This window comes from Aspergillus steynii, assembly GCF_002849105.1.
Source record: "Aspergillus steynii IBT 23096 chromosome Unknown P170scaffold_2, whole genome shotgun sequence".
In the NCBI taxonomy this organism is placed as follows: domain Eukaryota; kingdom Fungi; phylum Ascomycota; class Eurotiomycetes; order Eurotiales; family Aspergillaceae; genus Aspergillus; species Aspergillus steynii.
This window is the reverse complement of record NW_020194399.1, coordinates 4,015,746-4,029,179: the sequence shown is the minus strand read 5'-3', so window position 1 is coordinate 4,029,179 and position 13,434 is coordinate 4,015,746. Positions and strand designations below refer to the sequence as shown.

The following is a 13,434-nucleotide window of genomic DNA, read 5'->3' as shown; positions in this document are numbered from 1 at the left end:
GCTGAGATGTGGGGGGAGGCCTTCATCGAGTGGGGCGCCAGACCCAAATGTGGGAGAATTCGGTAGTTTGGAGCAAGAGTCGGGATCCGGGGAGGTGATATTAAGACGTAGACCTGATCGACTGGGGACTTCCAAGTTCCTCCCCCCTCTCCTGTCGACTTCGTGCTTCCTGACACCTTCTCTCTTCTTGACTCGCGTAGCTCGCCATTGGACATAGTTACTGACAATCATGTAAGTCCATGTCGTCACTACTCGTAGACATTCACATACTAATGGACTAAGCCATAGCTTTCGTCATGTCGCCTCAACTCCACCGCAACCCCCCTTTCCGTGCCGAGCATCTGGGATCTCTCCTGCGAACAGATGGACTGCTGGAAGCAAAGACGGCCTTTGAGAAGGGACAGCTCCCTAGTGCCGACCTGGCTGTGATTGAAAACAAGGATGTCAAGGAAGTTGCTGAAACTCAGAAGAAACTCGGCTATGCTGCGATCTCGGATGGAGAATATCGTCGACACAGTAAGCGCCTGCCTGCCATGTTTCGTGTGTTCACTCAACTTCAGTGCATAGACTGAACGTTCCTTTTTTTCCAGTGTTCTGGGGCACATTCTTCCCTGGACTTGATGGCTTTGACGAAGTCACGGATTTCGACCCGGATATCTTCCGTACTTATGCCCCCGATATTGCCGCTTTTCTCGAGGCCGGCCACAAGCCCGGCGAGACTGTCCTCTGCACTGGCAAGATCAAGCACGTCGGAAGCACGTACATCAACGAATTCAAGTATCTGGCCAGCCTGGTTCCCCCAGAGGAAGTCAAGAACCTGAAACTTACCCTGGCTGCTCCTAACTGGTATCACTTGCGGTACAAGGAGGGCAAGGCCTATCCTAAGGAGGTGTATGCCTCGGACGAGGAGTATTTTGGCGACATCGCCAAGGCATACCAAGATGAATTGCAGATCTTATACGATGCCGGCTGTCGCAACGTTCAGTTCGATGACCCCAACCTTGCTTGTAAGATTGTGGATCCCACCGTGCCTCAGGAACGGTAGATGCTAACCTGATCGATAGACTTCTGTTCCGACAAGATGCTTGACGGCTGGAAAGCGGATCCCCTGAACGTCCACACTGCCGAGGAGGTCTTCGAAAAGTACATCAAGCTGTACAACGACTTGCTGTCAAAGCGCCCTGCCGATTTCCACATCGGAGTGCACATCTGCCGCGGTAACTTTGTCGGTAGCCGTCACTTCTCCGAGGGTGGCTATGACCGCATCGCGACCAAGTTGTTCAAGGAATTGAACGTCGACACATATTACCTGGAGTATGACACCCCGCGTGCCGGAGGATTCGAGCCCTTAAAGGAACTCCCGAATAACAAGAACGTGATCCTGGGCGTTGTGACCAGCAAGTTTCCCGAGCTCGAGGACAAGGAGGAGATGAAGAAGCGGGTTTACGACGCCGCCAAGTTCATTGCGGAAGGAAACAACATTTCCGTCGAGGAGGCCCTCAACCAGGTTGGTGTTAGCCCGCAGTGTGGATTTGCCAGTCACCGCGAAGGGAATGCCATTGACCGCGATGGCATGATTGCCAAACTGAAACTGGTCCGAGACATTGCCAACGATATCTGGCCGGGTCAGCTGTAGAAGTATGCAAATTTCAACCGAAGGGAAACGTGGGGACGGTGTATCAGTGTATAAGAGGACTAGATAAATGGTGGGTGGCATTTACTCATGAAGCATATGGTCTTACGATGTTTGATTTCAGACAAAGGCCAGGGATAATTGAACGAATGTTATGAACATACAGAATTACAGGGTCATCCGGGTCCTCTTTGTAGTTGAATGCCGAGTACCTTGGGGATAGAGAAAGTATGGGATCCACCATACTTCATGCAATGAGAATTGATCCTGCACTTTCCCACGCGGTAATTATTCTAGCCAGCGGTCAAATGGTCACATGGGGACGGCTGCCCGGTGTTTGCTAACTCTCTACTCTCCCACGACACTCAAGACACCGGTTTAAACAGCCCGTTTTCAAGACAGAATAGTGTGTATTATTCCAGACTTTCTTCTATGCTGTATGTTTCTACATGAAGAGAACCAAGATGAACAAGAGAAAGAAGAGCCAAGGTGGAGTCGGTAGAAGACAAGAAGGGGCAGATTATATTAAAAAGGGAGATTATATGACCCGCATAGCAACAGTGAGGGATATCATGAGAGAAAGAGAAAGAGTATAAGAAGAAGGGCGGACAGAGAGAAGCGAAGAATGGGAAAGACGTGCGCGTGAGAAAAAGGTGTTGAGGAAAACGGAGTCCAAATGCTGCGTCTTCTGTTCATCAAAACGGACATGAAACGAAAGAGGTTGGATGATACAAAAGAGATTGTTGTACATGAGGCGGGTTGTATTGTTCCGGCGCCTCTTGAAAGGGTCCATGTTTCCCATGAACAGGAATTATTTCGCGGGTTGGGTTTTGACGTTGTTGGAAAGCCAAGCCTGAAAGAATATTAAGAGGTATCCAACCAGGCGATGGGGAGGATTCTTACCAAGCCTTCGAAGATACCGGTTCCGTCGGTAGCCACACTGGGTGCAACATACCACAGCTTGTCCTTGAGTTTGTTGAGTTGCAGGGCATTGGTGACGTCTTCGGGGCTGAGATCTACAGGAGCAAGATAGCTTGTTAGTGACCGAGAACACTGCCATGAACAAGGGACCGAAAGACATACGGCCTGACACATCCTGCTTGTTCGCAAAGACCAGCAAAAGAGCGTCCTTCATTTCTCGATCGTTGATGATCTTGTGGAGTTCGGAGCGAGCCTCCTCGATTCGAGCCGTGTCGCTAGAGTCGACGACGAAAATCAAGCCTTGGGTGCCTGCATGGGATTACCCCGGAGTCAGCAACGGCGTGAGGGCCAAAACGCGGTGCATCGGAATCTGACCTGAATAGTAGTGCCGCCAGAGGGGCCGAATCTTATCCTGACCACCGACGTCCCACACGTTGAACTTGACATTCTTATACGTGACACTCTCGACGTTGAAACCGACAGTGGGGATGGTGGTTACGTCCTGGTTCGTGAGTTTAAGCTTGTAAAGGATTGCTAATGGAGCAGGCGTATCAGCGGAGCCGTTCTTGAACCGTGTGTACCGACAGTAGCGGGGTCAAAAGTCGCGTCGAAGATGTCACTCACTCGTCTTTCCGGCAGCATCCAATCCCAGCATCAGAATCCGCATCTCCTTCGTTCCGAAGATCTTCCCCATTATCTTGGAAACTTGGCCTCCCATTTTGACTGGCGGGAAGCGACTTGCGGGAGTCGCCGACGACGATTAAGAGTAATTAGAAGGGTAGTAGTAGGTGGAGTGTCGAGATCGATCGTAGCGTTCGAGGTAGGAATGCAATGGCCGATTGGCGAAGAGAGAGACGAGGGAAGAGGGGAAGGGAAGGAGGGATGAAGATAATAATTAAAAAAAGAAAAGAAAAGAAAAGGGCAAAAAAGAATGTGAAGTCGGATCGGGTACTCCGCTCTGCCAGAACTGCGTGTTAATACCAATAGGGACCAAGCTCAAATTGCAAGGTAAACAAGACTTGTGAAACCAACTCACCTTGGCCGAAAGGGGGAAATGAGCAGATGAGGGGGTGCGACAGGGAGTCCTGAACGTGAACACCAAGGCTGAAGAGAAGGGTAAGGGTGGGAGGAGGAGAGGGAGAAGGGGAGAGAGGGAGCAAGCACCAATCGACTAGTCGTCAGTTAGTTTAATTAAAAAGGGAATCAACCAGCGTTCCTGGCGATGATCCACACGAGGAATCGCAGCGAAAGATCGGGCGGACTCCGTAAAAGGGGGTTGGCTGACTCAGCTGCGCCAAGCCGGCGGGTGTTTCACGTGTGCGCGGAGGCGGTCACGGGACTGCCCCGCTGCCTCTTCTCTACTCTCTTCTGTACTCTCTTCTCTACTCTCTCCTCTCTACTCCCACCCATCTCAATTGATGGCACCCATCGAAGCAGTATCTCACACTAGACCTGGTGGACAATTCCTTTCGATGATCTGCATCTGGAGTATTGGCATTGCCTGGAACTGCATTCTGGAAAGGATATCTAGCCATGCGAGGTACTGACCAGTAGGTGCTTTATAGAAGCTGCCTACCTCATTACCTTGGAGATAACACATACTAATATTAGTGTCTTTCTTTCACCGGCGTCTGGCTAGAATGACAGTCAGGTTGGCGAGGAAGCTGATGGTCTGAATGCCAATGGCGGTTGGAGTGCTGCTGCTGAGGCCATCCAATCAATCCCCCGGCAGCTATCCCACTCAAGCACCGAAGCACAGCACAGAAAATGCGCAAATAACAACCGTATTTCCGTCAATTTAGCATCGGCCGTCCACTGGATGGCCGACTAAGTAGCTCGGATGCTGCGGAGGAACCATGCTGAATGGCTCCCTCATACGTCATGGGCTGGGGCTGGTGACCTCACCAACGCCTCAGCCAGCACATTCGTACTACCACACGGCTGGCAGTCAAAACTTCCATATTCTCCCCCTCCAAACTCAGCTCTGTCCTTCTATGGTTCCTTCCCTTTTCCGTACATAGTCTCAATACTACCTACGCAACCTAAATTGGATACATCCAAGCAACGATGGCCCCTAGTTTCGAACCTCAGAGACGTCGATCTTCGCTCTATCAGCAACGACGTCTCTCAGTCCCGTACGAACAGTATTCTTGGAGTGCTCCTCCTTCCGGGGTATGCAGATTGCCAGCTCTTCGAGTGTACTCAATGCGCGAAACTGACTTAATTAGACCGTATATGCAGGTCTCTCGGCACTCTTCTCGGACGATGGTCTGGTGACGGTCGCGCTCGCCATCAGGGACGTGACGTACCTTCTAGATTTTGTCCAGCAGGAATTAAAACCCAAAAATAATGGCTCGTCGTGCGCGGAACTCGGAGATTTCGTTATCAACCAATTGCAGCAGTACAGCGAGAGACACATGGAGAAGTTCATCGGCGTAGCAATGCCGCAGCGTGTAGCAGACGCCTGTCCTGGTCTCTCTTCGCGCCTGTGGGCTGAACTCGATGTCCTTCCGCTGGTGTTGCGCGAGGAAAGCAGAAGAGAAGGGGATGATAAGTTCGCATTTGGGCTCCCGGATAGCAAGGCTTGGAAGATCCGGAGTATCGACGAGCAGGCTGAGTCGATGGGTCGTAAATGCGTGAGGTAAGAACTCGCCCCTTGTTACGTGGTACGAGATGCTAATGCATCATCTAGACTGTTCGGACCGGACAATCTTCCCTTGCTACAAGTTGGCTTTCTAGGCTTGGTAGAGGTCGACACGGCCTTCCATGTCCGTCTCGCCAATCTCGGTGATTTTCAAAAAACAGTGACTCCCAAGACATGGAACGCTGTCCAACATTATGCGACAGACCTCAAACAAAGGAAAGTCAAAATTGCCTTTTTCAGTGCCACCCCTCAGGGTGGCGGTGTGGCCTTGATGAGACATGCCCTCGTGAGGTTCTCCCATTCACTGGGCACCGATATTGCATGGTAAGAAACTTTGTTCTTCTCAATCCGAAGGAAACGCCGGCGTGGTCGCAATTCGAAATAAAAGGATGGAAGCTGACTTGAAGAGCCAGGTATGTACCCAAACCACGACCAGGAGTCTTCCGTGTCACCAAAACAAATCACAATATTCTGCAAGGCGTCTCGCAGCCGGGCGAACGGTTGACCGAGGAGAACTGGGGCCAGGTCGTGGACTGGATCAATGAAAATGCAAAGCGATATTGGCTGGTTCCTGGGGGTCCTCTCCTGCACCCCTCAGAAGGGGGTGCCGACGTGGTGATTATTGATGACCCGCAGATGCCTGCCTTGATCCCCATTGCCAAAAAGATAGCGCCAGACCGGCCAGTCATCTTCCGAAGTCACATACATATTCGGAGTGACCTGATCTCCCAACCAGGCACCCCGCAGGAGGAGGCGTGGGCTCGAATGTGGGAACCTATCAAGTCCGCCGACATCTACATCAGCCAACCCGTGAGGAAGTTCGTTCCGCACAATGTGCCCCAGGAAAAAGTGGGTTACATGCCGGCATCAACGGACTGGTAAGCAATCTGTCATCTGCCTGCAATCAGCGCCCATTGAGTTGCCGGCTAACGTTTTGTCTCAGGCTGGATGGCTTGAACAAACACATGCGGGACTGGGATGTTGCCTATTACGGCCGGTCCTTCAATGCGACCTGCAGAAACTCCGGCATGCCAACCATTGACTATCCAAAAGGTAAGGAATCCCATGCGTCTCGTTTCAGTTGCTTTCCTGCAAGCTGACACATTGTGTTCGGGGGTGGCTTCAGAAAAGTACATCGCACAGATCGCCCGCTTTGATCCATCCAAGGGGATCCCTGAGGTGATGGAATCGTACGTCAAATTCCATGAGCGGTTTACGGCCTCGGTGCACGGAAGGTCGCCACCCAAGCTGCTGATTTGTGGACACGGGTCAGTCGATGACCCCGACGGCTCGGTGATTTACGACGCGGTCGTATCTCACATCGAGGAGAACCTCGCCCATCTCGCGGATCAGATTTGCGTCGTTCGGCTGGGGTCATCGGACCAGCTGCTCAACGCACTACTGTCGAAGACCAAGGTGGCACTGCAGCTTTCCACCCATGAAGGATTCGAGGTGAAGGTTTCCGAGGCTATTCACAAGGGGGTGCCAGTCATTGCCACCCGGGCCGGAGGCATCCCCTTGCAGGTCGCTGACCAGGAGAACGGCTTCCTAGTGGACGTAGGGGACACCGACAGCGTGGCGCAGCACCTTTACGACCTGTGCACCGACGAGAAAATGTACCAGCGGATGAGTCAATTTGCGCGGGAAAACGTGTGCGACGAGGTCAGCACCGTCGGCAACGCTCTGAACTGGCTTTACCTGGCCTCGACCCTCACCGGACCGAACGGCTTGAAGCCCAACGGACGATGGATCAACGATCTGGCGCGCAACGAAGCCGGTCAACCCTACACCGAGGGAGAACCCATGTTGAAGCGGGCGATCGATCTAGAGAAGATGGGCTGAATGAGACCCAGCATAGCCAGATTGACATTCAGCTAGACAAAATCCTAGCATATCTTTCATGTCATAATATAAACAAACAGAAAGCAATAAAACTGACGTAGATGTACATAAAACCAAAAATCAACACACTGCCCAGGGGTATAAAGTATAGATAGTTTGAACAACAAAAAACACTCATAATCATCACCACCACAGACCGACCGAAGACGAGGACCAACAAATTCACCTCCCAACAACCCGATACCTCTCTCTCGCCATGCCCCCCTCCGCACCTTCGACACCATATCCCTCGCCGACCTCACCAACGATCCTCGCCGGCGCACCACCAACCACACACCAGCTCGGCACGACCATCCCAGCGGGCACGACAGCACCGTCCAGGACATACGCGAAATCCTTCAAAATCGCCATACTCCCTATGACGACCTCGCGCCCGATATGCACATGATTCCCAACCGTCGCGGCCTCGACGACCGCGCGCTCGCCCACAAACACATGGTCGCCGATCTTGAGCGGGTAGAACGAGTGCACGCCGCGGTGCAGCCGCGACGGGGGCCGCAGCACCGCCTGCCGCGAGATATAGCTATACCGGCCGATGGTGATGGCCACGGAGGGAGTGGAGGCCGGCGCGGACGTCGATGACGAGTGATGGTGGCCGTGGCTGTGGTGGCCGTCGGATCCCCCTGCTGCGGAGGAGGACGAGGAGGAGGAGCGGTACAGGTCACCCCGGATGACGGCCTCGGCTTGGATGACGGTTTTGCCGCCCAGGATGATATGCGGGGTTCCGTGGATTTGGGACCGGCGGGAGATCTTGTTCCCTGTGTCCTGTTTGGGGGATTGCGGGCGTTAGTTGGGCTTGCTTGGGGGTTTATTTGTTGGGGGAGTAGATTGTCCACGGTGGGAGGAAAGGTGTGGGTGGTGTTTTGGATGGGAATTGATGGGAGAGGGTCAGACGTACGGTCTCAATGTATTCGCCTTTGGCGGCTTTGGGCGGCATGATGGGTTGTCTATATGGAAAGGGGGAATCAAGTGAGCCTGGTGGCTTCCTTGTTGTTTGGCGGTTGTTTTGTCGATGCGGCGATATCGATGGCAGAATAGTCGGAGGGCGGTGGCACTAAATGTCAGGGCGGTGAGAGGTCTGGGCACTATGAAATCAGGCAATAAGGCACCACGGGCAAATATACTACGGCTACGAGGGGTTGTACACGATTTCAAAATAGCAATGCTTGAAAATAATTGAAGTAATACTACATATCGGTCAAACTAAGAGTAAGTCTGAAAAACAGAATATACCAAAACAAACTCAGGATATCTTAGCAAGCAATCATCACCGTTCACCGTAATCTCGATCAATTTGAGCCAACTCAAAAGCTTCCTTCAACTCAGTTCACTCGCTTCTTGGGAGTGGGAAGCTCTCCATCAAAGTGGATTTTAAAGGCTAGGATGAATACGTTAGCAAACTGCTCTCACTTGTATACATCTCCGGGCTGGAATACTCACTGGTTGGGAAAGGCGAGTAGCTGCCCCAGTCGGCCCGCATGTAGACGTAGTAGCCACTCTCGTTGTAGATCTTCTTCACCTGGCCCTGCGCTCCCGGGGCAGGGCGGAGGTTGTCCAGACGGCCGACCACACGCAGCATCGCCGTGAGAGCCAGCAGCGTGGCTTCCTTGCCCAGTCCAGTATGAGCGCCAAGGCCGTACTGGATGTAGGAGTTCAGCGGGCGATCCAGGTGTACTTCATTGGGATCAGGGAAGACCTGGGGATCCCGGTTGGCTTTCACCTATTGTACTGTTAGTTACCATGCATCTTTGGGAGAAGATCAGGGTGGATCAACATACAGCGCCGACGAAAACGGTGTCTCCCGCCTTGATGTGAACGGGTCCGTTCACGTCGTTGACTGTGAAGTCCTTCTGCGCCTCCCGGTAGGAGCCGAAGGTTCCATTGAGACGGAAGGCCTCCAGGCAGTAGCGAGTCAGCTTATCATCTGCGTCCTTGCCTTCTTGCTTGGCCAGGCTGTTGATCGCAGGCAGATGCTTCTTGCCCTCGGGGGAAAGATAGTAGTCGATGATTTGAGTAAACTATTTGACCCATTAGCATTCACCTTGCCCTTATAAAGACGATCCTGGTCAGATACATACCATTTGTGCCTGGTTGTGCACCATAGAGACAGCCGTGGGCAGGATCTGGCCGTACACAACCTCAGAGACGCCCAGACCGGTCTCCAGGAGCTGCTTGATTAGCTGGTCACCGTAATCCTTGAGGACATTGTGATCATCGGTGAAGCTGTCGATGATCGCAGAAAGGAAGCCAGGAGAGTTGATAGACTTGACATGGGTCTCGATGACCTGGCCCAGCTGCTGGGAAACAGCGTTCGCCGCGTGATGCAGGGGGTATGACTTCATCTTGTCCACATCAAAGAAGACGCTTGTGAAAATCACAGCCAGGCTCATGAACATCTCATGCTCAGAGAAAACACCTCGAGGATTCTCCTTTGTCTTCAAGGGCAGGGAGAAGAGTTTGGAGGCGAAGTGAATCGGTGCCAGATTTCCAAGGCTATTGTCAAAAATAAGTTAGAAGCCAAGAAACACCTGATACAAAGAGGAAACTCACTCTCGCGCGACATCAATCTGTCTAATTCCTGCGAGTTTGCATGACTTGTCCTGGAGAAGGGTGGTAGTCGCATCTTCATAGAACTCTTTAATGTTCTTGCGCCACTGGTCGTTGTTCAGAGACTTGCTCCAGAAATCATTTCCACCCTTACCAGGGTTGAGCTTAGTGGCTCCGCCCCAAACAACACGGAAGTCCTTTTCTTGCTCCAGAGCCAGTTTCACATTAGGGTAAGAGACCAGGTTCACATGGGGCGGCGTGAACTTGGGCCGCTCATAGGAGTAGTGCGACTCTCTGCCAAGGTTCTTCATGATGTTGCGGTTCTCGGTGGGGATAGTCATGGGGTAGTGAGCGTAGATCGAATCGGACTTGAACCAGTTGGGGAAGGCTCTCGTGGCCAGCTTATAGAACACGCAGCCCTGGTTGATGTTGAGGTCATACCGGGACTCATTGTATCCCCAGTTAGTCAGGTTTCTCGGGTTGTAGTCGATCTAGTATTGATGTTAGGGAAATGACTCTCTCAAGTCCAGCTTCGCAAATAGAATCTTACCGTGTAGTGGCGATCGCCACGGACAAGGGCCACGGCATCAGACAAGACGGCCCTGGAAATGGTGTAGGTAGGAGCAATGCCAACACCAGGAACCATGGGCTCCTTGGCTTCTTCCGCAACAATACCAGGGTACAGCTCCACGAAATCCGGGTGCTCGTACAGATGACGCAAAGAGTCGGCAACGTCGGGATCCGAGTTGATATCCTCGAAGGTCTCGTAAGGCTTCAAGTCAAAGAACTTGCGGAACTCGTTGAGAGAGCCCACGTTCCAACGACGGCCCTGTTGGATACCCAAGATTTCAATGGACCTGAGTGCCTTCGGAACATTGCGAGCACCGAAAGCGCCTATTAAACAAGATTATATTAGACATCTTGAGCTGTTGCGCAAGACTTGGTAGGGTTACTCACTGGAAACATCCTCAATTGCATTGGACAAGATGTTAACAAGATCTTCGTCCTTGAAAGTTCCATCTTCCTGACGTTCAAGTTTGGCAAATGTGCGTTGGGAAGGATCCTTAGGCATGCTCTTCTCGTACTTGCCGAGCCCCATCAAGAGCTCCTGGACAGAAACCTCCTCGGCGGGTTTTCCCATCAGATCTTCGTAGATTTCCTCGGTCCACTTCTCATCGTTGGCACTAATGGCAGAGTGCCAGCGGTAGGCAAGGTTGAACTCGACGGAGCACTGGTTGCCGAGCCCAGATGGAGTAGTCCCGGCACCCTCCATTTGTGCGCGGGGGTCCTATTTCTTGTCAGGCTTTTGCTTTGATACACATCAAACTCGTGCGTGGCTTACCAAGCACCAAGTGCTGTTGACCCGGTTCAGGTTGACGATCGTGCGCAAGTAATCGTACAGGGTGATGTTGATGTAAAGACCGCAAGTGATACTGTATCTCGTTAGAACTCCCCAATTTCAGGGTTGGGTCGATGAATACAGGAGCTACATACAGTCGACCAGTCTGGAAAAGATCCTCGTCATATTTCGCCCATGCTTTTTTGGCATCCTCCTCGGACAGGTTGGAGCCAGGCTTATTGAAGCGACCGTTCTCGTTGATTTCGGCAAGTTGCTCCACAACATGGTTATGGAATCTGTTCAGCATAACCAGCATCACCGAGCAGGCCGGGGGGAAGGCCTGGAGACGGGGTTCAGAGAAGGCATCTGGCTTCAATCTGCCACCTTGATGCGTTCGGACCAAGTCCTGTTCTTCCTGGACGTCACCGTACAGAATAGACAGGTCGAGGTAACCCGAGGTCTTGTTCATATGGGGGTTTCGGTAATCGGTTTGGAAGATATCTAGCAGTTGGCGTTAGCGCATGTTGCCGGCCAGTTTTATTTTCGTGCAAGCGCTTACCGTGGATGATCAGAGACGCCCAGTCAAAGAAAAGACTAGAAACCTTGTTCGGATGAGGAGTGAACTTCTCACGAGCGAAAAGACAATCGAAAACAAGGCCTGGGTCAGGCAATCCGCCGGGCTGAATGGTCAAAGGAGCGATCGAGCGAGCGTATGGTGTGTTGGCTGCTCCAAGCCAGGGAAGGGTAGGGTTGTTGTTTGAGCCATCAGCGCTGCGATACGCATACTCGTTTCCCATGAACCTTTGAGCGTCTTAGCGAAGTCCAGAAGGCGCGCGATTAAACCGAGAATCAATCCTTGAGACTTACGACAGCGGAGGATGAGGCAAGGAACCCCATAGCTGATCCAAGAAAGCATTGGTAAGGTCGGTCCGAACTTTCGAGTTTCCTGGAAGACCAGCGACGAGCTGCGAAGGACCAATTCCGCGTGAGAAAATTTATCACAATTGCCGGGTTCTTGGGCTTTGGGCTTACTTGAATAATGCGCTCCATCAGCATCGTCTTATCGTCGGTGTGCTCTCCCTTGGCCTTCGTTTTCACGATGTCTCGCACGGTCCCAACATCCCGAAAGCCCAGAGCGCGAACATCTTGGAAAAGACTTCCCGACTGCTCCTTTTCAAGATAGGTGCCATCGCCAGTCTGATTCGGCAGAGGGCGTCGCGAAGCATGAAGCACCTGGGCATACTTGTCAAAAACAGACACGCCATCTTCCAGTGTTTCGCTCTGGTCTTCGTCGGACGAAGAAATGGGCGATGATGACATCTTCGACTGGCGCTTGGTGCCATTTACTTGCGCGCCATTCTGGTTCTGCTTGGGCTCACGGTCGCCCTTTGACTTCTTGAAAGTAGTGGAGAATCTCCGCAACATGATGGGTATCTTATGAGCAAACAGCAAGCAGGGTATAAGGAGTGTAAGTATTAACAGAAGAGATGGCTGAGTAGAAAGGTACGAGAGATCAGGCATGAGCAAAAAACAAAAAAGCAAAGGGGAAATCTCAGGAAGAAAAAGCGACCGAGCTGTCGATGCGTCGGCACAGTAGCATTTAAAAAGCAACCCACAAGATGATCGAATTTAGAAATCCCTCGTACGGAAGGTAGCAAGTACTGTAGCCACCTGGTGGAGCCTGCGCATCGAATCCCATTGATAGCAATGGTAATTAATTTATTTATCTAGGGGATTCTCGTGTATGGCGGCCGAGGACCGCCCCTTGAAGCTGTCAAGTAATAATACCGCGAGTAGCGCAAGAGGGCCATGTTTGGGCCAACCTTGGTGCTGGAAATCGAGTGGGGAACTCCGATTCGATCAAGCAAGAAGAAATTTAGTGCCGATCGAACGTGGTTCAGCTGTGATCGATCCCGGGCCTGGAGTCGGCGTGAGCGCCGTCAATTGCACCATGTACATCCATTCCTACATTGTGCTGCACAGCAGGCGTGGCAATTGAGTGGCAAGAGGGATGGATGGTGTGTGACATCCCTGTTGAAAGGTCCGAACTTTCTGCGCCTGTAAATTTGACGGAAGTTGGGATAGACAAGGTCTCTCGAGTCAGCCAGTTCCCTCCTGTGCCCGTGCATGCCCATTCCAAAAAAGCAAGATGCCGGAAAAGGAAAGGAAATCTTTGCGGAGAACACAATGGCACAAAGCAAAGGAGAGAGAGAAAAAAAAAAGAAAAAGAAAAAAAGAAAAAAGTTTATCTGTATGTTTGTTTCTGAAGCATAGGTTGCGTCATGGCCAATCAGTTAGCAAGCATCGGGGCTGATCGCAGTTGATAGCGGTGAGGGTCGCCAGCCACTACCAAAATGGAATCTGCAGGCATCGTGAATTAGCGACGCTATGTCGATGCCAAGGACGACGAACATTGGGGAGCGGATCCATCGAGACTGGAAGTGGAGT

At 51.9% G+C, this 13,434-nt stretch overlaps 5 protein-coding genes across 5 annotated transcripts; 2 read left to right on the top strand and 3 right to left on the bottom strand.

Moving 5' to 3' along the window:
* Positions 1–296: 296 nt before the first annotated feature.
* Positions 297–1,636, top strand: P170DRAFT_444704 (cobalamin-independent methionine synthase II family protein; the record flags this gene model as incomplete). The annotated part of the gene is made up of 3 exons (XM_024850649.1): positions 297–516; positions 591–1,007; positions 1,065–1,636. The coding sequence occupies 3 exons, from the start codon at positions 297–299 to the stop codon at positions 1,634–1,636; spliced, it is 1,209 nt and encodes a 402-aa protein (XP_024708098.1).
* Positions 1,637–2,030: 394 nt separating this feature from the next.
* Positions 2,031–3,767, bottom strand: P170DRAFT_434512 (ADP-ribosylation factor family protein). Its single transcript, XM_024848732.1, has 6 exons — positions 3,591–3,767; positions 3,179–3,512; positions 2,930–3,088; positions 2,717–2,863; positions 2,537–2,649; positions 2,031–2,486 (listed from the first exon to the last, which is right to left on the bottom strand). The coding sequence occupies exons 2-6, from the start codon at positions 3,270–3,272 to the stop codon at positions 2,445–2,447; spliced, it is 555 nt and encodes a 184-aa protein (XP_024708097.1). The 5' UTR covers positions 3,273–3,512; positions 3,591–3,767; the 3' UTR covers positions 2,031–2,444.
* An 854-nt stretch (positions 3,768–4,621) lies between these two features.
* ccg9 (putative trehalose synthase (Ccg-9)) lies at positions 4,622–7,040 on the top strand (the record flags this gene model as incomplete). Its single annotated transcript, XM_024847515.1, has 6 exons — positions 4,622–4,726; positions 4,783–5,195; positions 5,247–5,522; positions 5,612–6,076; positions 6,142–6,251; positions 6,325–7,040. 6 exons carry the CDS (start codon positions 4,622–4,624, stop codon positions 7,038–7,040), a joined length of 2,085 nt encoding a protein of 694 aa, XP_024708096.1.
* Positions 7,041–7,086: 46 nt separating this feature from the next.
* P170DRAFT_403314 (dynactin subunit 5) lies at positions 7,087–8,069 on the bottom strand. Its single transcript, XM_024846467.1, has 2 exons — positions 7,999–8,069; positions 7,087–7,865 (listed from the first exon to the last, which is right to left on the bottom strand). The coding sequence occupies exons 1-2, from the start codon at positions 8,035–8,037 to the stop codon at positions 7,263–7,265; spliced, it is 642 nt and encodes a 213-aa protein (XP_024708095.1). The 5' UTR covers positions 8,038–8,069; the 3' UTR covers positions 7,087–7,262.
* Positions 8,070–8,422: 353 nt separating this feature from the next.
* Positions 8,423–12,411, bottom strand: P170DRAFT_472683 (peroxidase/cytochrome P450 family protein; the record flags this gene model as incomplete). Its single annotated transcript, XM_024852971.1, has 12 exons — positions 8,423–8,478; positions 8,541–8,820; positions 8,879–9,118; positions 9,179–9,593; positions 9,651–10,138; positions 10,198–10,541; positions 10,605–10,935; positions 10,990–11,080; positions 11,142–11,487; positions 11,546–11,787; positions 11,854–11,951; positions 12,019–12,411. 12 exons carry the CDS (start codon positions 12,409–12,411, stop codon positions 8,423–8,425), a joined length of 3,324 nt encoding a protein of 1,107 aa, XP_024708094.1.
* Positions 12,412–13,434: the final 1,023 nt, after the last annotated feature.

Excerpts from the sequence above, each read along its gene's own strand:
- P170DRAFT_434512 (XM_024848732.1), bottom strand. The coding sequence starts at position 3,272 with ATGGGAGGCCAAGTTTCCAAGATAATGGGGAAGATCTTCGGAACGAAG. Across the intron at positions 3,089-3,178 it reads GGATGCTGCCGGAAAGACGA|CAATCCTTTACAAGCTTAAA; the intron begins GTGAGTGACATC and ends CTGCTCCATTAG. Across the intron at positions 2,864-2,929 it reads CTGGCGGCACTACTATTCAG|GCACCCAAGGCTTGATTTTC; the intron begins GTCAGATTCCGA and ends AATCCCATGCAG.
- P170DRAFT_403314 (XM_024846467.1), bottom strand. The coding sequence starts at position 8,037 with ATGCCGCCCAAAGCCGCCAAAGGCGAATACATTGAGACC. Across the intron at positions 7,866-7,998 it reads AAGGCGAATACATTGAGACC|GACACAGGGAACAAGATCTC; the intron begins GTACGTCTGACC and ends TCCCCCAAACAG.